General features: G+C 42.0%; 1 protein-coding gene across 2 annotated transcripts in view; it reads right to left on the bottom strand.

Moving 5' to 3' along the window:
• TXNDC11 (thioredoxin domain containing 11) overlaps positions 1–23,335 on the bottom strand; it is a 61,091-nt gene that overhangs the window by 35,285 nt on the left and 2,471 nt on the right. Inside the window, exons 2-5 of one of the 2 annotated variants that reach the window (XM_059415304.1) lie at positions 18,942–19,158; positions 14,749–14,846; positions 10,641–10,770; positions 1,175–1,268 (exon numbers count right to left, since the gene is read on the bottom strand). In XM_059415304.1, coding sequence (XP_059271287.1) covers positions 1,175–1,268; positions 10,641–10,770; positions 14,749–14,846; positions 18,942–19,158 — 539 coding nt within the window. Of the gene's footprint in view, positions 1–1,174; positions 1,269–10,640; positions 10,771–14,748; positions 14,847–18,941; positions 19,159–23,335 lie in introns of those variants that run through there. The other variant, XM_059415305.1, reaches the window with a different exon arrangement.

The following is a 23,335-nucleotide window of genomic DNA, read 5'->3' as shown; positions in this document are numbered from 1 at the left end:
ACTCTAATACTCCTCCCCGCAAAATAATGGAAGCAATCTAATACCCAGTAATAGAAGGACAGTTATGTATTTTTGGTTGATCTACTGGGGAAAAGATGACACAGCCATCAATCTGATCGCTCACTTGGCAAAGAGTGACTGAACCCTACTATGCGCCAGATGCTGGGGAAAGAGCATTTACAGAAGACACACGGGCCCCACGCTCAGAAACCGCACAGTCTGAGGAAGAAGACAGACATCAAAACAAATCTCATAACTTCATACATAAATACAAAGTATGTTAAGTGCTATGAATGAGAACTGATAAGATACCCAACTGAGATCAGGGCAAACTGTAGAAGTGGTATCTGACTGGACCCTGTAGGATGAATCAGGGTCTGACAGGTGGAGAGCTGGACCCTAGAGGATGGGGAGAACAGACCCTAATGTGAGGAAGAAGGGGCAAGAGGGGACACCAGCTGAGCGTCCACTGGTCTAGTCCAGGGGCGAGGGAAGGGACCTGGAGCAGCGCAGTAACAGAAGACACAGACAAGCGAGCAGATGAAAGCGTATCCAACAGAAAACTGACAGGAGGTCATGACTGGTACAAAGAACATGGAACAACATGAAAAGATGGGCAGGACACAACGTTTCATTTAAAAAGTAGGGACCTCAAATAATTCATGATTCAGTTAAGTATAAATAAATAAAATTTAAAAAATTATATATATATATATATATATATATATGCTATATAGTATATATATATGCTTATGCTGTAATGTAACATGACTCTTATACTTGTAAAACTACTTCTTCCCAAAGGAAATGTATTCCTAAATTATGGTATACCCAACTGGTAACATAACCACTAAAAACTCTGACCACAACTTGTATCTATACACTCAAAAAAGAGATCACGGCATATTAAATTTTCAGGTATAAAATACATATTTGCAGACACAGAACGATCAAGCTACAGTTTAAAAAGTTAAACATCTTAGAAAATTGTATTTGAGACGGCATAGTGTTTTGTTTGCCAATACAACACAAAACAGTGTATTTTATATACATACGGAGAAAAAGAATCGGGACAATTAAAATATGGAATCATAAGGGTAACACACACAGGAGAAGGTAACGATATGCACACATCTGCCGCAAGTACTCATGTCTGGATAGGAACCACGCTTACCTTTCTTTAGCGAGTGCAGAGCTGAAGTGAAGAAGGTCAGGTAACCAGGAGGCTGGGGCGAGCCACTGAACTCAAAGTAGCCGAGGACTCCGGGCTGCGGGAACAAGAGCAGAATGAGGTGACTGAGGGACCGGCGGCCACTGTGCCACAGGAATATTTTAAATCGGGACATGCCATTATTATTATTTGGCAACTGCAATTCGTTGTGTTTCATTTTTTAAGAAGCCTAACCACATGAACAAAATTGCAGGACAGGACTGAGCTTTCCCTCCATCTAGACAACCTGCGGGGTAATGGAGGGAGACACAGAGCATTTAGAGACGCACTGAGAGCTGAAACTTCCTTCTCCCTAAGTGGGTCTCTCCACCCTCAGAGCACCTCCACCCTAGTTCTCCTAGGTCCCTGACTAGAAACCTCACCGTCAAGTTCAAGTACTCACGCCTTTTATCTAAGTGTCTCCAGGTAAATGAAATCAGTGATTTCAATTTTACAAAAGGTTTCTTCGTAACCTTTCTCAGATTTCTTCCTCAATTACTTCCTCCCATTCACACCAAACATGCCTTCACACTTACGGAAATCAGGTTAAATGAGATTGGCTCCACTGGTGTTCATGGTCATCCTTCCAGGGGCATCTCCCCACATCTGGACCCCCCCCCCATCCTGTACAATGGCAACCCTCCTCTCTGGTCAGGTCAGTCTGCAGAGGGCCCATCTTTTACCCTCTTGCTCCTCTAGTCCCACAAGCTTCTTTCCACCTGCTCATACCATTTCTCTAAGCTTTAGCACAGAACACTCCTGCATTCTGCCAAACCAATTAATTGTCCCCTACCAGACATATTCTGCCTCCCAGGTCAGGATAATTGCTTCCTTCTTGAAGGCCTTGTGGCACAAATTCTGTCTGTGATAATCGTATCTGTCCGAAAAGCCAAACCGTGAGATCCCTGGGGAAAGAGTGCTGGGCCTGGAGTCTGATGCTGAATGGGCGTGGGTGGACCCTTCAATGGGAAGCCTCAGTTTCCTTCTTTGACAAATGGGGACATTTCATCACAGGGTTATTGAGAAGAATGAGCTTGATAAGGCACTAGGCAAATGTAAAGACTCCTTTCTGGCCCTAAAACACGCTCTTAATAAGTAACTGAGCTAATTTGATCGCTGGGACAAAATCATATCCCGAAGGTAAAGCAGAAGTTTAATCTCTGGGTAAAATTTTACATCAGTATATTGCAAAAAAAAAAACAAAAAAAGAAAGTTCTGATCTGTAAGGGAACACACTCTTTCAAATCTAAAGCACTTGCTTATTTTAAGATTCAATTCTAATAAATCAACTGGTTTTTAGAAACCGACAGAATCAGAATGGTTAATCCTAACATCTAAAAAATGAAATCTTTAGACATTCTAGTCAATCAGTTAATATTGGGCAAAAAAGATAACAGAAATGAACACAACAGAAAGACAACAGACTCATTCCGGTTTCTTTAAATTCTGACCAATCTTCCAAACCAAAATCAAGTAGAATAAATTCACCCTACATATTAAGAAATGTTTCGTGGCTAAAAATTAGAGGGGCCCAGGAGTGTGCACCTGTCTACATGCACAGTACTGCTGCACGTCCATGTATACATATGCACACGTGTACACACAGTAATGGAAGGAAGGGAAACGTGAATTCTGAGTCTTCAAGGAAAGCCTAAACTCAACGTTTCAAAATGAGTATCAGGCGGACCAACTGCAGGGGTCCTCCGTGCACACCTCCCCAGAGTAAGGGTTTACTCTTGTTGACAGCTTCACAGCTGTGGTTTCTCAAGTGCCTTCGTAACTGGGATGAAGGAGTCTCATCTTCAAGAGAATGGGCATTGCAATTTTCAAGCACTGTGGCCAAAGCAATCCCATAAAAAATACAAAGCAAATAATCTCATTTGCAAGGTTATGTTCACTTCTCTCTGCCACAGAAACGAAGACCGGAAGAATCAGCAACTTCAGCGGATGGTACAAAGCAACAGAAATTGTAAAAAACTAGCCAATCACAACACAAGGAGCACGCAAAGTCTATTTCAAGTGTTATTTTTCAAATATTGATAATACCATTAATGGTCTGTATTTAATTTCTAAAAACTGGCAGGTTTGAGAACGAAACTTAAATATTTCAGACAAGAAAGTGCATATTCACACACAAGGACCTTTCTAGGTCCGGGCCCACAGTTTGCTCAGCAGCAAATAAACCCAGGGCCCACCGCCAGGCAGACAACACTGTCCCGCCCTCGCACACCTGTGAGGCTCTCAGATGAGCCGGCAGGGCACGCAGGCCGAAGCCCTGCCTGCCAGGTACGAAGCCCGTACACAGGCTGTGCCTCTTCACTCGGATGCTCTCCAACATGTGAAGGTCTTCCTCCCCCAGTGGCCTACTGGTCCACTCCTGGATGCTTAAGTAGCCCTCAGGGGAGCGCTCACAGGAGTGCAACTGCCCGAGCATAACTGGTCAGTCAGGTGAACTCGGGACCCATGACAGGAGAGGACGCCTGTGTGACCTCCGCTGCTACCACTCTGCCGTCTGCTCCACCAGTCCGAGTCCTTCCCTTGGACCTCTAATTTACTGTTCCCTCCTCCTGGAGCCCTTCCTCGAAATTTCCTCAGGGCTGGGTCACACACAGGCTTCACTGGAAGTTTCTTTCCTCAGAGAGGGCTTCCCTCTCTTCTAAAACAGTTCTACCGTCCCTCCCTGCCCTTGTGCCTACCACATCACCCTCCTTGATTTTCCTTTGGGCGCTGATCTGAAATGATCTTGTACATTAGTTTCCTAGAACTGCCCTAACAAATTACCTCGAACTTGGCCTCGATCAACAAATCTGTTCTCACAGTTCTAGAAGCTGGCAGTCTGAAATCAGGAGGGCAGCAGGGCCGTGCTCTCTGCGGAGGCTCTGAGGAAGAACCCTTCCTTGCCTCCTCCCCAGCTTTTGGTGGCCCCAGACAGCTTGTGGCTGCATCCCCCCCGTGTCTGCCCGCAGTGTCACATGGCCTTCTGGCCTGTGTCTCTGTGTCCTCTTCTCTTCGTCTACAGAACCAGTTATTGGGTTTAGGACCCACTCTAAGTCTAGGATGCTTTCATCTCGAGATCCTTAACTAACGACACCTGTCAGGACCCTATTTCCAAATAAGGCCAATTCTGATGTTCCTGGCAGCTAGGAATTTTGGGGGAACACAACTCAACTCCCTGCACCTTGTCTGTGCTGCAGTCTGGTCTTCATTTCGGTGTTTACCTCCAGGAAGCAGAGGGTCTCTCTAGTTCCTCACTACATAGCTGCTTCAGACAGTACCTGGCACTGAGCAGGCACAAAACAAACATTTGTTAACAAGTGACAGAATGGAGACAAAAAGATAAATGACACAAAGCTCCTCCTACAATTTAGCAAAAATAAAACATGAGGAGTACCGGCTTACAACCTGACCCAGTTTGCGTGCTTTTAATTCCATTCTGTGGGGGACAGTATATTCAGCACCTGCTCTAATGAGGGGGCTGGAAACGGGCTATTTATAGGAAGCCAGCAAAACCTCATCAGCATAAAATATTTCTCTGCTAAGTGAATACCATTCGCAGCATGGGTTGAATTTTAGCAGATGGTATATACACCCTCTAGTGGCCAGAAGAACAGTGAGCTTGGGGTGTTTCTACTCAACGGCACTTGAAGTGTTTCTGTTAATAAACACCTAGAAAATTCAAAACAGTCTGATTCACAGTGCTCTAAAACTATGAGTTGGCAAAGGCAGAGCAGACTTTCACTAACAAACAAAAGGATAACAACAGGTGCCATTCTACATTCCGCATTCTACTAGGTTTTTCTCCAAATGGCTGAGGTTTTCTATCACTTGGCAATTTTCCTAAGCCCCTGCTTTCCCCTCCAAAAGATTCCCAAGATTCTTCCCCATCCCACTTTAATTTAAAACAATGTGGTTTTAACCGCTAAGAATAAGAATAAGGATTAATGGATGTATGCAGAATCACGGATCTTATGTGGATAAGTTACAGAAAATTCATGGTAAGAATTAGAAACTATTTTAGCTACAAATACAAGATAAATGTTCTAAATAATACTGTTGGCATTTGGTGGGTATGTTACAAGGCACAAATCAGATAATTCTGTCAAGTGCTTTAAAAAGAAAAAGAAAACATTATTGATATAGAAGCTACTGATATCTAAGTCAAATAACTAAAAAAATACTAAAATGACAAGTCATAGAACTCGTGGCTTTGCAAGTGACATTTTCATCACTGAATGCTATTTTCTGCCTACTCAACTCGACATTCACCAAAATAACAATGACCGTGGTATGTTTGTCTGTGTTGTCCACAAGTAATAAACGACACTTTCCTGTCTGTATCTTAAATAGGACTTCAAGCTCTTCTTCTCCCTCTGCAGTATCCACTGGCAAGTTTAGTTTAGTTTTTAGCTGCATTCACTATGAGGCAAGTATGATTTTATTTATTTACTTACTTTCTTTGTCTTTTTTTTTTTTACTTACTTACTTTTAAAGAATCTCTACACCCACCATGGTGCTCAAATTTATTTTTAAAGAATTTTTTATTAATTTATTTTTATTCATTCATTCATTTATTTATTAATGATTTTTATTTTATTATTTTATTTATTTATTATGATTATTTATTTATTTATTTATTATTTTTAAATTTATATTAAAGAATTATTTATTTTTAAAGAATCTCTACACCCACCATGGTGCTCAAAACACCCGAGATCAACAGGCATATGCTCTACTGATTGAGCCGGCCAGGTGCCCCAAAGCAGGTATGATTTCAGTGCACCTCTGAGAAGAAAAATCTAGACCTTACCCTGCCTCGATACTGTGATTATCACACATAGAACACCCAATCAATAACAGGAAATGGTGAAACTCTGCTGCTTTAACAGAAGGTCAACAGCCATGGCCCTATCCTCGATTATTATTTATTCTTAAAAACCGTTCCTAAAAATGAAGGGGGAAAAGTTACAGTCAAATTAAGAAGCCAACACCTTCAAAATTTTTCTATCCTGAAAGAGAAAGGCTGAAAAATGACATAAAATAGTTAAATGCCCAAAGTTTTAACTTCTAGATCTACAGTGAGGTTTCAACTCCAAGACCTTAAACATTTCTTCAGATACAAGCGCGAATTTGGGGAGCCAGAAGCCCTGGGCTACAGGCCAGTCTGCACTGAGGGTTAATTACACCCCTGATGTCCCCCCACCTTCTTACTCTGTTCAGAAGGACCCATCATTTCCACCTTGCACGGCTATTAGGAAGATCAGAAGCAGAACCACGTGAACACTGGAGGGCACTTTTGCAGTGCGGTTTACACATTCTTTGTTGGCTAATAATGAGTAAAGTATGCTGGAATTTACAGAAACAAATATTTACAATATTCGCCCTGCAATGTATTTCTGTGATACTCCATAAATCAAAGGCAAAATCATTTTCCTAAAAATTGCATCTGGGCTCAGTCAGTGTCATCTTCTACATATAGAAAACTAGAGTTAATGATGAGCAAATGGGTTTGGGCAGGTTTGAGAGAGCAAGTCAAATACAATGTTTTACAGTGGTTTACACATTTTACTGCTTTAGGTAATTCAATAACAAATCATCTGAAAGAAGTTTTTGGAAGAATTCATCTGCAGGACTTAAAAAAAATTCAAACCAAGATAAAATTAGAGCATTTTTATTTAAAACAGCAACATAAGCATATGTACATATATGGTCAGGATACACATAGTAAAATAAAAATTTATGTTAAAAGTTATTACTTTCAGATATCATCACTTCCCAAGTAATTAACACTAATGGCACAATTTTATGATGGTCCAAACTGCTCATGAATAAGTGGATTAGAGACAAATTAATTTACAATTAATCAGTATAGTTTTTTTTAATGAGGGGACAATTACCAAATGCATTTCCTCAAGGTGTCACAAACACACCTAGAGACATAAGCAAAAAGCAGTGCCATTCTAACAAACCTCAAAAGTGCCACAAAAACATGAAATCATTACTTTAGCCCAATTCTGGCAAACTTAAATTTAAATACACTTGATATTGAAATCCCTATTTAAAAAACATATAAAATAGGAGATAAGGCTCTTGATCAAAAGGTGTACCTTCTATAGTAAGATTTCTTTGAATTAGCAAGATCCTCAACGTATTTAGGAAGCATGTTTCGCAGGAAGGGGCAGTAACAATTTGATTATAAGGATGAACATCACAGACAGCTCTATTGATGACCATACAACTCATTCCTGTCTCTAGTTCCCCAAAGATAACACTCCAGGATTTTCCAGTCAAGGCACTGCCTGATTTTCATATTCTCTCTGCCACTGTGATGAGCAGAAAAGCTTGCAACAATGAGGCTGTGGCATTCTGTGTGCTGCAAAAAAGATGTGTTTGTACTAACACCTGTGAAGCATCTTCCTAAGGCCTCATTTGGGAGAACAGTAATTTACAAAAGAATTTCTCAAATGAGGCTACTTGTCCTCCAAGGGGATATCTGGCAATGCCTGGCTATTTTTGGTTGTCACAGCTAGGGGTGGGGATGCTACTGGTATCCAGTAGGTGGTGGCCAAGAATGTTACCGAACATTCTGCAAAGTATGGGACAGCCCCCACCTCCAAAGAACTACCTGACTCCCAACATCCGTAATGCCGAGGTTGGGAAACCTTAATTCAGAGGAATGTCCAGAAGCATACTGTGCTCTAGAGTGGGGCCTCCAGAAATTCCTTTACCTCTCCTCTTTATTCGACTCTCAAAGCCGTGGTGGTGGCTTCATTTCTGGATCCAAACTTTCGCCATTATGCTACCTTACAGAGAGTGTGCACGAAACCGAGACCATCTAGGCAGTGTCGGTATGTTTCACAAGATGAAGGGTTTCATAAGAGCCACGCTGGGCTTGCCTCCCAAGTTCTTTCACCATTAATCAAATATTGTCTCTTGTCAACCAGACAATTTCATCTCAGTGAGAAGCAGCCCCGTGAAAAATAATACTAACATGATAAAAGCTATCTACCACTTCAGGAAGAAACCTTCTAAAGGTTGACAGGCCATACAGGGTCCCATCTTGGCCGCACCCTCTTGGTCCTATTTTCAAGGCAGTCTAAACATTGCTGCGCATCATTTTAACTCAGCGGGCCACCGAAACACAACCTTCAGTAATGTGAGTTACTGTGAGAGAGACAGGAACTCAGTGTCAAACTCGGAGCATCATCTCTGAAAGCACCGCTGACAAGAAGATTCAGAAAATGCAGAGGCTGAAGGTAGGAAACCAGCCTTGCTGCTCAGTCATAAAGGGGAACTCGCCTCTCTCCTGCAGGCCCAACCACAGAGACACTACGGAGGCCATAAACAAAACAAGATCAGAAAGAACTCTGATACGGACGTTAACGTGCATTGTCTCAAAAAAAAAAAAAAAACTTGCCCAACCAATAACTGACGAACCTTCTTCTTCCTGCCTCTTTCCACCTCTAAACCTCACGGAAGCCAAAACAGTCAGGAGGGATTACATAAGCCAATTCCCTACATTCAGAGATGAGAAATCTGTGCAAAACTCAGAAGTCAGAGACTTGACTACGTCAGGGCTAATATCCAGGCCCCCAAAGTCCTAGTCGAATCTTACCCTGCTAAGACCTGGCTCAGAACTCTGGATACAAATCTCCAACAGGGCTGAAAAGAAAACTGAAGTTGCCCCTCAGTGCTCTTATTATAAGGCTAAATGATCTTAATTTTTTCCCATACGTTTCTTTGAAAGGGTAAACACATAATATACAGTGTTTATTGATGTGGCATTGCTCCTCTGCCATTTCTCCCTTTATTTTTGTTTTAGGAAAAACTGAGTGAAAATGTAATGAAAAAAATAGAGGGTTTCAAGTAAAACTAGGCACAGTGCCCCACAGAACTCCCTACAGAGCACACCTGAAGGAAGACCTCTTCGTCGCTGCAGGTCATTTTTTATCATCTTAATTATAAAACAAAATATTTCTTATAGAAGCAGGGAGCTCCAGCAAGCACTGTGTACATGTCAAGTTCTCTCAATAGTGCTAAAAATCCAGGATTTTCCTGTCATGCCATTTCTGTGGATAAGTTTTCCTGTATTGGGACAACATCCCGTAGGCATTTTCATGTCTTATTCAATCCCTGTCTATAGATAAAGGCACAGAGGCTTAAAGGGTTAAGCAGCCCATAGGCCACACAGCTAACAAGTGACAAAGTTCAGTGTCCAAGTCCTGATTCTTCATCATTCTGCCTCACCGCCTCTGCGACCCCGTCGTCTACGCAAACCTACATGAACACGCACTTACCACACAACTACTGCAGCTAAGAGTTAAATACCCTGTTCCAGTCCCCTGATGCCACGCAGGTGAGTGATCTGGCCCACACCACAGAAGGAGTCAGTGTTGCCAAAGGGACCAGGCCCAGGCCCCCAGGGTGGTTCCCAGCTGCCAGCTTGTCCCAGTAGAACGAGAGACAAGCCTGTGAAGGGCACAGAGATCCATCCTGTATCCACGTAAAAGGACACATTCACTCTAATGCACACTTGAGAACTTACAAGCAGGATAACTAGACAGTGACACTGCTGCTTAGAGAACCTACGTACAGTTAACACACAGTGTTTCTAACATGGCTGAAAAGCTGTAAATGATGTCCCAGTAACAGAAATTCATGTCCGATCTGCATAAACTCTCCCTAGTGCAAAAGGTAAAATCAGTGAGGTCCGGGATCATAGGGTTTATGTCTCAGGTACCTACAATCCTGTGTCTAAGGATCATTTTTACATGCTGTACCCAAGTACAACTTACTCTCACACCATTGAGTTTTTCTGTGGAACTGTACTTATAATTTATTTAGATTATTTTAAGCTTTACACTGGCCTCTCATTAATAAGTGATCCTGAACACACACTGAAGATCCTATAAAAATAACTTATCAGGAGATGAAGCTGGTGATGGGAAAGCAGCAGAGAAGCCATGTTAGGAATCTTTCCATTAATAAGACCTGGAAAGGGTTATGCACTTTATAATAAACAGAAGGGAACATATTCCCAGTTTTTTTTAAAGCTAAACTACAGTGGACAAGTAGAACCAACTATTCCGTAGTACCATAAAGCATCAAATAAAATTTTTAGGAATCTGCAGATGCATATAACCTGTAAGTTAACTCTTACATGCTCTAAGCTCATCATAAGACAGACCGAAAGTCTTGGAAATTCCCAAACAAAAAATTCACAAGGTTTTACAAGTGTTCTATTCTCTTCAAACTCACTTGGCCAAACCAGCCCTATGATCAAGTATCTCAAAAAGCATTTAATTGGGGCTTATCTCTAATGTGATCTTTTCATCGCTGTAAATCAGGAGGTATAAAAAACCCTTCCAATATACACAATCCAACACAACCCAGTGAAACCTTGGGGATGGGAGGAGATATGAAAGACAGGTACCTCGTAGTTTGAGAGAAAATCTAGTAACTCTGATTGAGATGGGATGTAGAGAAGTGGTTTCATCACCCGGCGGACAAACTTCTCAATGTAAACAGCACTCATGGGGCCTTTGTATTCGATTGGTCCAAAACTAGTACCAAAAAAATAAAAATAAAAAAATAAAAATAATACACCATGCATTAAACCTGTAACGTATAACTGAAATCATCAACCACAAGACGATCCTGACTGCTTCACAGGGGAGTAGCCTTCTGTGTCCCAGGAGGTGAACGGAGAGCCTGAGAATAGGATCTCGGGTGCCAGGTGGCACAAGCAGCCACGACTCTCCTGTGAGCTTAATTCAACTGCAAACTGAATTTCAAAGAACATTCATCCTAGCCTCTGGGGGGAAAAGAAAAATTCTCATAATAATATTTCTTTAAAAAAACAAAACCAAACAGAAAGGTGATCCTGGCAACTGACCAAACGCTAAGGGAGTCCAGGATCTTAACTATATAATCGATGGCGGTGGGGGAAGGGGTGGCAGACTTTCTTTTGCACATCATTTTGAAAGAAAAAACAAGCTGAGCAATTGGCCCCTGGCCTACTAACATGTACCTATTAATATTCCCACAGGCACTTACACAAAGGATCACTAAATAACCTGAAACCCATTCAAAACTTTACTTTAACAAAAAAAGATTATGGGAAGGGACAAAGTTAGGAACCTGCAAAAATGATCTTATTTCCCTTCCAGGTGTGCTTAAGGATACACAGGAATATGATTTACATTGCTAAGAAATAAGACCGACTTTCAGTGACCCTCCTAGTAAGCTAATCAGAATCCTCACATGGCTTTCTTCAGTCTTGCACAATGTAGACGCTGCTCAAATACAACTGAATGGAATGTGGCAGGGTGGCGGAGTAAGGTGAAATTTAGTAACTCCGTTACCATCCTTTCGTCTAAACAGAAACGGACATTAAGCTTCCTGTTAATAGCAACAATAAACAGAGCACAGTAAAGAAGTACATAAATGCTGTGATCCCAACACTATATGCTAACATAAACACACACACACACACACACACACACACACACACATAATGGGATGAGATATACACAATTCTTCTGGGTGCACTGAAAATATGATGCCAAACAAAAGAATATTAGCATGAAAAAAGTAAAAATAGCGCTCTACATGCACAGCTGGAAGACAGAGTTAACAACTAGATCAATTCAAGACTTACATAAGTTTAAAAACTTACCACCACCACCAACCCCATCAGCCACCAACAATTTTTAATTTAAAGGAAGAAATCAAGGAGCACCTGGGTGGCTCAATGGGTTAAGCATCTACCTTTGGTCAGGTCATGATCCCAGCGTTCTGGAATCGAGCCCCACATCGGGCTCCCTGCTCGATGGGGAGCCTGCCTCTCTGCCTACTTGTGATCGCTCTGTGTCCAATAAATAAATAAAATCTTAAAAAAAATTAAAGGAAGAAATAAAAAAATCATCTGATAATTTATTTTGTTCAGCAAAAAGGAGGCAACAAATCTGGAAATGTCATCTACTCAGGCAAGCAGCCTCCTGGGGTGTCATTAGAAGGATCCCAGTGACTGGTAGAAGTTGAGATCTCTAGAATGTAGGTGTAGGACACATTTCACCAACACACCACAGTCACGACCATAGGACAAGCTGATCCAGGGCTGCTGAGCCTTGTAACAGAGTGTTAGAAGAAACCACTACCTGCCTCAGAACCTTTTATAAACTTTCTCTGTGAGTGGTTATCAATACGAGCAAAAAAAAAAAAAAAAAAATGGAATCTACTTAAAAGCAATACAGAAGTCTATTAATTTCTCTAAGCAGCCACTAGTAAGTAAGCCATTACAAATACAGCAACAACAACAAAAACACACAGACGGGGGTTCCTGGGTGGCTCAGTGGGTGAAAGCCTCTGCCTTCGGCTTGGGTCATATCCCAGGGTCCTGAGATCAAGCCCCACATCGAGCTCTCTGCTCAACAGGGAGCCTGCTTCCCCCTCTCTCTCTCTGCCTGCCTCTCTGCCTACTTGTTGCTGTCTGTCGAATAAATAAATAAAATCTTTAAAAAAATAAAGCTTTAAAAAAAAAAAAAAACACAGGGCGCCTGGGTGGCTCAGTGGGTTAAGCCGCTGCCTTCAGCTCAGGTCATGATCTCAGGGTCCTGGGATGGAGTCCCGCATCGGGCTCTCTGCTCGGCGGGGAGCCTGCTTCCTCCTCTCTCTCTCTCTGCCTGCCTCTCTGCCGACTTGTGATCTCTCTCTGTCAAACAGATAAATAAAATCTTTAAAAAAAAAAAAAAAAAAAAACACAAAACCACAAAGACAGCAATGGTCTGTCTGCCCCGTGATGAGGTTGAGGGGTCACACTGGTAAGCACAATTAATCAAAAGAACCTCAACACCACTGAATGGTCTTAAAAGAGTTTAGTTAAAGAAACACACTCATTCATATGTGTTATGGATAAAACAGAGATTCTTAAATAGGATATAAAAAAGCTACCTTTCAGGTATCTCTGTGCCTTAACACTTGCTTGTTTTTGGTACACTGGGAATGGAGGATACTGAAATGAGTATTAAGAGGTCTGAACAAACTGAAAAAGTAAAACCTAATGGGCAAAGATGAGGGGCGAGCACTTTGAGGAGACTATCAACCTCAAACTTCTCATCTGTGAAATGAGAAGAATGGACTAGATGTTTCTAAGGTTCCTTGCACATCCTTTCAATCTTTCCATAAATCTAAAAAACAAACAGTATAAGACAATATACTGCAGAGCCATATAACCCAAAAAGATATTCTGTACTTGATTCAAGGGAACTTTCCTGATTTTAATATCACATCAAATCAGGCCCACGTCTGGGCAGTGGCTCGGTTACTTACAGTGGCAGCCTATACTAGGCACCCGTGCCCTATTTCCTATCTCCAAATACTGTCTATTTCCAAGAAGAGAACTGCAGGGACCTTCGTAAGAAGCTTATTTATCCCATTACAGAGCACAGAGCTTCTGCATCTGCAAGTGCAACAGTTCACACTCTGAGAAGTACTCTTGTATCTAGAAAGGACGTTGAAAGTGGAGATGGAGTGACAAAGTGCATTTCTGCTCAAATATTACTTAACAGCTCTTGAGAAACAATACTGCATGCCACACAACATTTTATGTTAGAAACATGAGGCGTGATGGAACGTGACAGATAACCCACAAATGAGAGGTTGATGTTTCTTACAAACCCTCATTGATTAAGGCCTAGGAAGTTCAGAGGGAGGGAAAAAATTAAGCATAAAGAGTAAAGATCTTGCTAATGAAACATTCTTTAACCATTTACCTTCATTAACAAACTTCATGCCAATTACATTGAACAAAGTCCAAAATCTCATCTGTCTTCAAAATTCTCCAAGTCCGATTTCAGACATTACTTAACACTCACAGCACGGTCTGGGAAGGATTCCAAAATCAAACACCAATATTTCTGAAGCATAATAACCTGGCTCCTTAAGTGGGATAAAGACCAAAGGCAGCCTCTTGTCACTTCAGGCTAGGTGAGTGCACATGGGAACAACATTTATGAAAACCTTTTAGGTTTTCAAACCCTTTGGATTTCAGGATTATGGGCAAAGGACCATGGACTCGTAGTTAATTTTCTTCCCAGCTGAAAAGGTGCTAAAATTCCCTCCGGACTAGGTATGTTGCCAGGTAACAGGATAAGGACCTTTGTGCATACAGTAAAATACTTCAGAACGTCTGAAATGTATAGCCACACAAAGGGGCAGGGGGCACTCTCAAAAACAATGCCATACATTGTAATGGTATGAAAACATGTTCACACAAGCAAGAAAAAGCAGTTTAGGAAATACTATTACTACACAATCCCATTTTTTTTTTATTTAAAAAAGAGGGTAGATCTGTATAGTCAGAAGAGGATATATCGGAAAATACATAACGATTGTGTACTGCTGATAAAATACCCAGATCCTTTTATTTTTGCTTATCTGTATTTTCTCCATTTCCTACAGTGAATATTTAATACTTTAAAACAGAAAAAAAATTCACTTTGGAAATTTACTGGAATTAGAAAACTAATTCAAATTCTTACCTCCGATGATACAGATATATCACAGGGAAATAAAAGAAGTGCTTCTGTTTTCTGCATTTCCCCTGGTTCCACCAACAGTTAATTGCCACAAACAACACCTGCAGAGCCAAAAAAGGTTTCAAATGACTATGAATAACAACTGAAAAACTACCAAGATTTTAAAGATAAAAATCACAGAAATGGAACTGTTCTCCGAAACAGAAAGCAAGAAAAAAAAAATTATCACCCATATTCAAAGAAGGTCATCATCTACCATCACAATAAACAAGACAGACTCTTATCTACGGTGTCTAGCTAGGAGTCCAGTATTTTACAGTCTAGCCCAAGAGGGAAATGATTTGCTTTGAACTCTAAAGGGAATGAGCACGAGTGAGCTTTTTCTAAGCATGATTACACTAAAACTCAATGGAAAGCTATCTTTTGATAGTCAAACTGAGCACGGGAAAAAGGAAAAAATGTTAGCTGCAAATAAAACATCACAAATATCAAAGATCATTTTTTTTTAGATTTTTTTTTTTAAGATTCTTATTTATTTGACAGACAGAGATCACAAGGAGGCAGAGAGGCAGGCAGAGAGAGAGAGGAGGAAGAAGGCTCCCCACTGAGCAGAGAGCCTGATGTGGGGCTCGATCCCAGGACCCTGATATCATGACCTGAGCCGAAGGCAGAGGCTTAACCCACTGAGCCACCCAGGTGCCCCTCAAAGGACCATTTTTAATGACCACACTAAAAACCAGTAAGATAATTAAAGCTATGCTCTAAAATGTAGTATTAAGCAGCAAAAATACAAACTAAACACCTATTTACAGGTAGATGATGAAGTATTTAAGGAGAAGTGTCCCTAAGGAGAAGTGTCCCTATGTCTCCAATCGACTCTGAAATGTACCCCAAACCAGATGGGTCATTGCTTAGAGGAGCACTTTTCCACTTCGGCACTACTGCCACCTCAGCCTTCCACTATTACAGGGCTTTCCATAGATTTGTTTTTGTTGTGAGGGGCCGTCCTACACACTGGATGGAGGCTTTAGCAGTATTCCTGGCCTGTACTCCCTGCACGCTAGCAGCTACCCCACCTCAAGTACTGATCCCCGAGAACAGCTCCAAGCACTGCCAAAAATCCCCTGGGGGAAAAAACTTCCTCTAGGTGAGAACCACTGACTAGAGGAATAGTAAGAGGAATAAATGACAATAAAATGTCAGTGACAGGGGCGCCTGGGTGGCTCAGTGGGTTAAGCCTCTGCCTTAGGCTCAGGTCATGGTCCCAGGGTCCCGGGATCGAGCCCCCACATCCGGCTCTCTGCAGAGCAGGGAGCCTGCTTCCCCCCCCCCCCCCTCTCTGCCTGCCTCTCTGCCTACTTGTGATCTCTGTCTAATAAATAAATAAAATCTTTAAAAAAAAAAAAGTCAATCACATTTAATTCACAGGTACATACAAAATTCCTTTACCTTTGCTATGTGGAAACATTTTCATAATACTACTGAAAGAATATGAAGACTACAAATGAAGTCACCTTCAGAGGCCTTCCTTCCACGCTGGAAACAGCAATATTGCTCAAAACTCAGAGCTCCTTTTAGAGTCCATTTATGAGAATAGAAAACAACAATATCTTTACTTAAGGTGACATCTCATTTTTTTACTCAAAAATAGGGCACAATCAACCATGTTTGCTAATTTTACTAAAGCCACGTGGCTCAAAAGGTTTTTGCCTGTTTCCAAAAATAAACCCTCTCCTTTTCCCTAGTGAGAACACAGAGTAATAAGCACTCAATTTGGAAGAAGCTGAAAAAAAAAAATTTGAAAAAAGCAGTGCCCGTTAGCTGTGGACGGCACTATAACCTTCACCACTTATCCTGTGATCCTTGGCCAACCGCCCCACCATCTAGGTCTGAGGTCCTGCTTCCAAGAACAGGGATGCCAGCACCAGCGTGCAGAGCTGTGATGAGAAACAGCACAGGCCCTGGCACACCAGAACGCAGCTCCTGTAAACACTCATGAGGACACAGCCGCTTCAGCTGACAATAAGGCAACAAGTGACTGACTCCTGCCCTAAACACAGTAGACTCCCTCCCTGCTTGCTCCCCCATGTTCTCTTAATTCAGAAGACCTGGGGAATGCCTGAGGAATGAAATGGTGACATCTATTATGCTAACCTACTGTTTGCCTCCCAGTGCTCCACTGGAGTTCCTGCTTCCTCCCTCGAAGTGTCTGCCAGTTTGGTTATTATTAGCCCTTTTTTTCTTTTTTTTCAAGTTAGCTCTACTGCCCAATGTGAGGCTTGTACCCACAACCCTAAGGTCGAGGGTCACAGGCTTTCCCAAACTGAGCCAGCGTGACGCCCCTATTGCTAGCCATTTTAAGGGGGAGGGGAGTAAAGGGAGCACAGGGAACTGATCGATCCCATGGGTCCAAAGTTGGAACACAAAATATCAACCCCCTCAGAACCAATGTCCTAGGCAATGAAGAGTTCTAATGAAGAGCCAGATTTAAACAGTACTTTGCACCACATTCAAGGATCTATAATGGTTCAAAAGGCTTTGCTAGGTTGGGCAGAAAGCCTCACTAGCATTTATAACATTGTTTCTAAGAAAAACCTACCCAGAGTTCCAAAGAAATTTCTGGAACTCAGCTGCCTGCATCAGTTACCTCAGATGAGTGGTTTCAGCAGCAGCATTTTAGAAATCTGTGGGATGCTCTTCTGGTTGTTGCAGTGACTGGGAAGCTACAGGGCATGGGGTGGGCAGGCACTGTGCGAGACAGCCCACAATGCTCGAAGTGCTCTGCACAGGAAAGAGTTGTGCACAGTACCCCCAGAGCAGTCTGAAATGTCCTGCCGAACAATGAGGCTGGGGAAAACTTGTCTGTTATTATTCTAACCCAGGACCTAATTCCATTTTATTTATTTTTTTTTTTAAGATTTTATTTATTTATTTGACAGAGAGAGATCACAAGTAGGCGGAGAGGCAGGCAGAGAGAGGAGGAAGCAGGCTCCCCGCTGAGAAGGGAGCCCGATGTGGGGCTCGATCCAGGACCCTGGGATCATGACCTGAGTCGAAGGCAGAGGCTTTAACCCACTGAGCCACCCAGGCACCCCCCTAATTCCATTTTAAATGGGAATCGAAAGCATGTTTTTGGTATGCACCGAATTTCTTGGGAAGGCAACTCTTACGTAAACCTAAATACAGAAAATACTTTTTTGGTTCTAGTCTTTACTAAGAGCTGTCCACCATTCAGGAAACTCAAATCAATGAGAGCAGTGTCCCTGCAGTACCTGAGTCTCTACCACAACGCATTAGGACCTATTCTGCCTAAGCATTTACATCCTGAAACACACATGACCTGATGACATGCTACTTTTGATTTCCCCCACCTTTATAATTAATGGATTGACTCTTTTGCAATTATATGCGTACAGAAGTTTTATATCTATGAATTACTTTTCAGGACAGCAAAAGTCACCTCATAATGTATGTGTTTTATAAAAGGCAACTAGGATCCACTGGGTTGAAAACCACTGCCATACAGATGACTCATCGCCCATCCCTCTGGCCTAGCACAAAGGTATAGCTTCATTAAGTACTCGATGCATATAGCTCTGGTCCGTGTGTTTTTAATACAGCAACATGTTCCACTGTAGTCATGACACATAAATGAGTCTTACAGCAGAGTGCCTGGCTGGCTTAGTCTGACTCTTGGTTTCGGCTCAGGCCATGACCTCAGGTGGTGAGAGCCAGCCTTACATCAGGCTTCATGCTGGGCATGGAGCCTGCTTAGGATTCTCTCTCTGCCCCTCCCTACCCCTACCCCAACCCCATGTTCGTGCATGCAGATGCGCACTCTCTCTAATAAATGATATGAACGTTAAAAAAAAAGAAAAAGAAAAGAAGTCATCAACAAATATCAAACAGAAATTCAACTAGGTTTTTCAGCACTGAAACCAAAAAGCATGGCACCCTGAGATGAACTGATCTGCATCTGAAGGAAACACAGAATCTGCTCCCTCTCCGGTCTCTAACCATTACCCTCACCATCAGAAATCTTTTTTCTTTACAAAAGGCTTTACCATTTATAAAGTGAGGCTCCTGGCCTTCAGCCTGGCTCAATCAGACAGCGGGGTGAGGGGTATCTGTGGGAGCAACCAGCCCAGCATACAGGGCAAACAGTCACCCGAGGGCAGGCGGAGGGTCAGCATTACCTGGTCGGAAAGCTGGTTCGCTGCCTGCTCAATCTCTGACCTGGCAGCGATGGACTGGCCACACCACGGGGCGTAGAAGAACAGCAGCGCCACCTCCGAGTCCCGGCGAACATACTCTGCATAGTCCAGCTGCCCCTGGAAGAGGTCAAGAACCGGCGACCTCGAGGAGAAAAAGCTGACAGGTGGCTTTGCTGGTATTATCACATCTTTTGCTCGACTAAAAAAGAGCAAACACAAACAAGATTGCTAAGTTTATCTTCTTCTAACAACAGTTCTACGTGGAGGGAGGATGCAGCTTAAAAGAAATAACTCTTGAATAAGAAAATGGAGTTCCCAAAATATCACCCTGGAGTAAAAACCAGGCTGTGCTCAGGCAGTACTTAGCTGAGAAAATGCAATACATGAATACTGTGTTGAAAACAACTCTCTAATACTGTCTCCCCAGGTTGGGGCGGGAAGGCAGCAGACAGCAGAGGAGAAGGATTCTTTGAAGAATCCATGTCCTTGCCTCCACACCCAAAACACCCCACCCTCATCTCTCTGCAGCCTGGCTCTCCACAGGAGCTGCTGGTCTCCAGGGCTTCGGAATAACCAGTAAGCTTGCTCAGAACTAAGGGGAGGGAGCCCTCACGGCTACCACTAACATTTCTATGGGAAATTCTTACCATCGACTCAACTTTGCAAAAACATTACGCTTATGAGCTGGAGTTGGCCTGTACTTATACAGGACATTCAGGCACAAGTAATGAATAATAAGGTAGATTTCTCCAGATATATATTGGGAAGCCACTAAAATGGAGTTGGGAGGCCAGAAGGGGGAGCCAACACTTCTCCATGTCAATTACATGAAAAAATGATCAATTACAAACTATAAGGGAGAATCTTCAACAGGAGGATTACAAGCCCCAACTGGAAAAGATGTGTAACAACTCCTACAAAAACACTGATGACTTCAACAATCAGCCACTGAAAAACTGTCATCCCCCCAAACTCCTGCATCTCTCCAATGGACTTTCACTCACAACCACCCCCTCCCATCTTCCTCCTTCTCTGTAAAAGAATGTTGTTCTCATTTTCCTGTGGGACTTGCCTATGGTTTGCCGTAGCCTGCATGTCCTGGATTGCAATTCTCTGCTATTCCTGAATAAACCCATTTTTCTGGTAAAATAATTAACTGTTTAATTTTTAAGGTTAACAATGTCATGATCCAGAGGTTATTAAGATGACTAACAAAGTAGCAGCCCATTTTACCTGGAAAACAGTCTGCCTGCATACCTGAAGTTCCCAAAAGGGAGAGATCAAGAGAAGATAGAAAAGAATGAATAAGTGGTCTGAAGTCACAAAGTGGCCACTATGTCTCCCATCAAGACAAAAACATCTTGGCTGAGACTGCATCCCAACAGGTGAAATGAGCTTAATGAACACCTTGAGCTGTTCACACATCTGCACTAACATGGCATAAAACTGTTGCAGTAGTTTAGCCAAGAAACCAATAGAATAAAAACAGAGACTCTAGAAAATATTCAATTAATCCAAAAGGCAGAAAAGAACCAAGGAAGGAACAAAAACCGGAAGGTACAAATAAAACAAATAGCCAGAAGGCAGGATTACACCCAACAATATCAATCATTACATTAAATATAAAAGGACTAAACCACTCATTTAAGAGGAAGAGAATACCAGACTGGATAGTGAAGCAAGACTTACCAAATGCTTTCTAAAAGAGACCCAATTTACACATAAAGACATAGAAAGGATGAAAGCATAAGGATGGGAAAAGGTAAATAATCTAAATAGTATGCATAAGGAAGCTAGTGTGACTCATTAAGTGAGAAAATAAACTGCTATATATTCTTATAATTAAATATTTCTCAAGAATAAAGAACTGATACATACTATAACGGGATGAGTTTCAAAATAACTACACTGAAGAAGCCAGACAATAAAGAATACAGATAAAATGAATGTATCTATGTAAAATTCCAAAACAGACAAAACTAATCTATAACAAAATAATCACATCAGTGCCTGTCTAGAGTGTGGACTGGGGCAAGGAGACTGGCTGCAGAGGGGTACTGAGGAAACTTTCTGGGGAGAAGAAAACATTCTCTGTCTTCACTGAAAGGAAACGGGTGGTTAAATTTTATCAAAAATCATCAACCTGCACACATAAAATGTGTAATTTAACTGAATGTAAAATATGCCACCATGAAGCTGATGAGAAAACATCTTGGCTGGTGTGTCTCCTCCTCTGACAACTCTACCCAAAGGATGAGACCTCATTTTTTAATCTCAGCTCCCTGTTGGTTGTTTTTCTACCCCTTACCACAATTAGCAACTTACTTATTTTACCTATGATCTATTTACTTTACCACAGCATTAACTCCCTGAGGGCAAGAACCCTATCTTTTTCACTGTTAGATCCTCATTGTTTATGGTTCCTGGTCCTCTGAAGTTCAATAATTTGTGAAACCAACAAACTGACCCTCCTATCTCACCTGAACATATGCAAAGGCAGATTTAATATAAACCCACACAGACAGACATAATTAAGAACACTCAGAATCTACGTGTCAGAGGCCCATTTGCTTTACTAGGGATGACCCTAAAGGCCACATCATTATGTTCTATGCTCACATATGTGATCAAACAAACCTGACATGCTGGCTTCTCAGAATACAGCAAGGTAGCAGGAAGGAAGAACAAGAAGGAAAGTGCTGCCAGCTCTGAGATATCCAGTAGACAGATAGGTATTTAGAACCAAAAAGGAAAATGTAAACACCCAAGACCCAACCTCCTCTAAGAGGAGTGGGTCATTTAGCATAAAGGAAAGAATCCCATGCCCTCCTCTGCATCTAGAAGGTGTTAGCTTCCTGAATTAAGACAGACTTAAATACGTTGCTTCCCTATTTTAACCCAAAACTATTAATATCATAAAGTAGCAGTACCGAAAGAGCCAATCTCCTACTTATCCACTCAAACTACCATTTTAACACTGCAATCAGGGAGCTCTGTCTATGCAAAAGATCTCCAGAACCTGAAAAACTGAGTCACTTATGCAGTAATTCAAAAAATGTTCACTGAGCAAAAGGGAGTACGCTTCAGAAACTGCCCTGCAGGCACCAAGGTGACAGCAGCAAGCAAGAACACCATAATGTTCTCAGGGGGTTACTTTCTCAAGGAAGAAAACAGGCAAACAACCGAACACGTACACAACAAACCAAAACCCACAAAAGGATCACCGCTAAGTGGAGAATTTAACAGGGTGATGTGACAGGGGATCTTTTAAAGCAGAGAGATGACAGGCAGCCATGCAGAGAGATGAGGAAAGTCGTGTGTGACACGTTATTAAAAGCTCCAAAACTCCCCCTTTCGAGATGATTCTCCCCCAATCAAACTGCATGTTGAGTGTGAAATAACACAATCTGAGGGAAAATGTAGATCTGTGACAGCGGAAGCATAACAATGCACTTAGTATTACTGCTCCGCATGTTCAGAGCTGTTCCTAAAGTACACTGGCCAGATAAAATACGTGGCCCATGGAAAAGCAAATATTAACCAGGGAAAAGAAACACCTGCCTCTGCCCCACCAGAAACATTCACAAGTTTCCCTTTAACTCTTCAACTTGCTACAAGTTTTTGAGAAACTCAATCTAGACCAAAGATTTCTGCAGCTTTGAACGCTCAGTCTGAGGTTTGAGAAACTCAAGAACTGGTTGCAAGGGCTGGTTACAACTCCCAATTTTCCTGTGAAATGCATACCCTACACCTCCTTCTGAAGCAGCTCTGAATTCACAAAATGCAATAAAGCAAAATGAATATATGCGCCATACATATATAGATACACACAACTTTTTCCCTCCAAAATCAGGGTGAAAGCAAAGGGAGGAGGATGCCATCAAAGAGATTCAATGCCTAGAAAGGCAGGTAAAATAAAGATTAAAGGTCCCAAACTGCACAATTATTGCGTCTCTACTCCAAATTAACCTCTTTTATATTATCTGGTTTGAACTCAGCTAAGCAACCAACACCGAAGATGGCTGTCCCTTATTTTAGGCCCGGAGCTATTAATAAAAATAACATTTTGGAAAAAATCCTATTGTCCTCATTAATGCAACAATCTTTTTTTTTTTTTTTTAAGATTTTATTTATTTGACAGAGATCACAGGTAGGCAGAGAGGCAGGCAGAGAGAGAGAGGAAGTGAAGCAGGCTCCCTGCCAAGCAGAGAGCCCAATTCGGGGCTCGATCCCAGGACCCTGGGATCATGACCTGAGCCGAAGGCAGAGGTCTTAACCCACTGAGCCACCCAGGCGCCCCTAATGCAACAATCTTAAAAAGTAAAACAGAGGGGTGTCTGGGTGGCTCAGTGGGTTAAAGTCTCTGCCTTCGGCTC

Source organism: Mustela nigripes, chromosome 11 (assembly GCF_022355385.1).
Source record: "Mustela nigripes isolate SB6536 chromosome 11, MUSNIG.SB6536, whole genome shotgun sequence".
Taxonomy (NCBI): domain Eukaryota; kingdom Metazoa; phylum Chordata; class Mammalia; order Carnivora; family Mustelidae; genus Mustela; species Mustela nigripes.
This window is presented reverse-complemented; position numbering and strand designations above follow the sequence as displayed.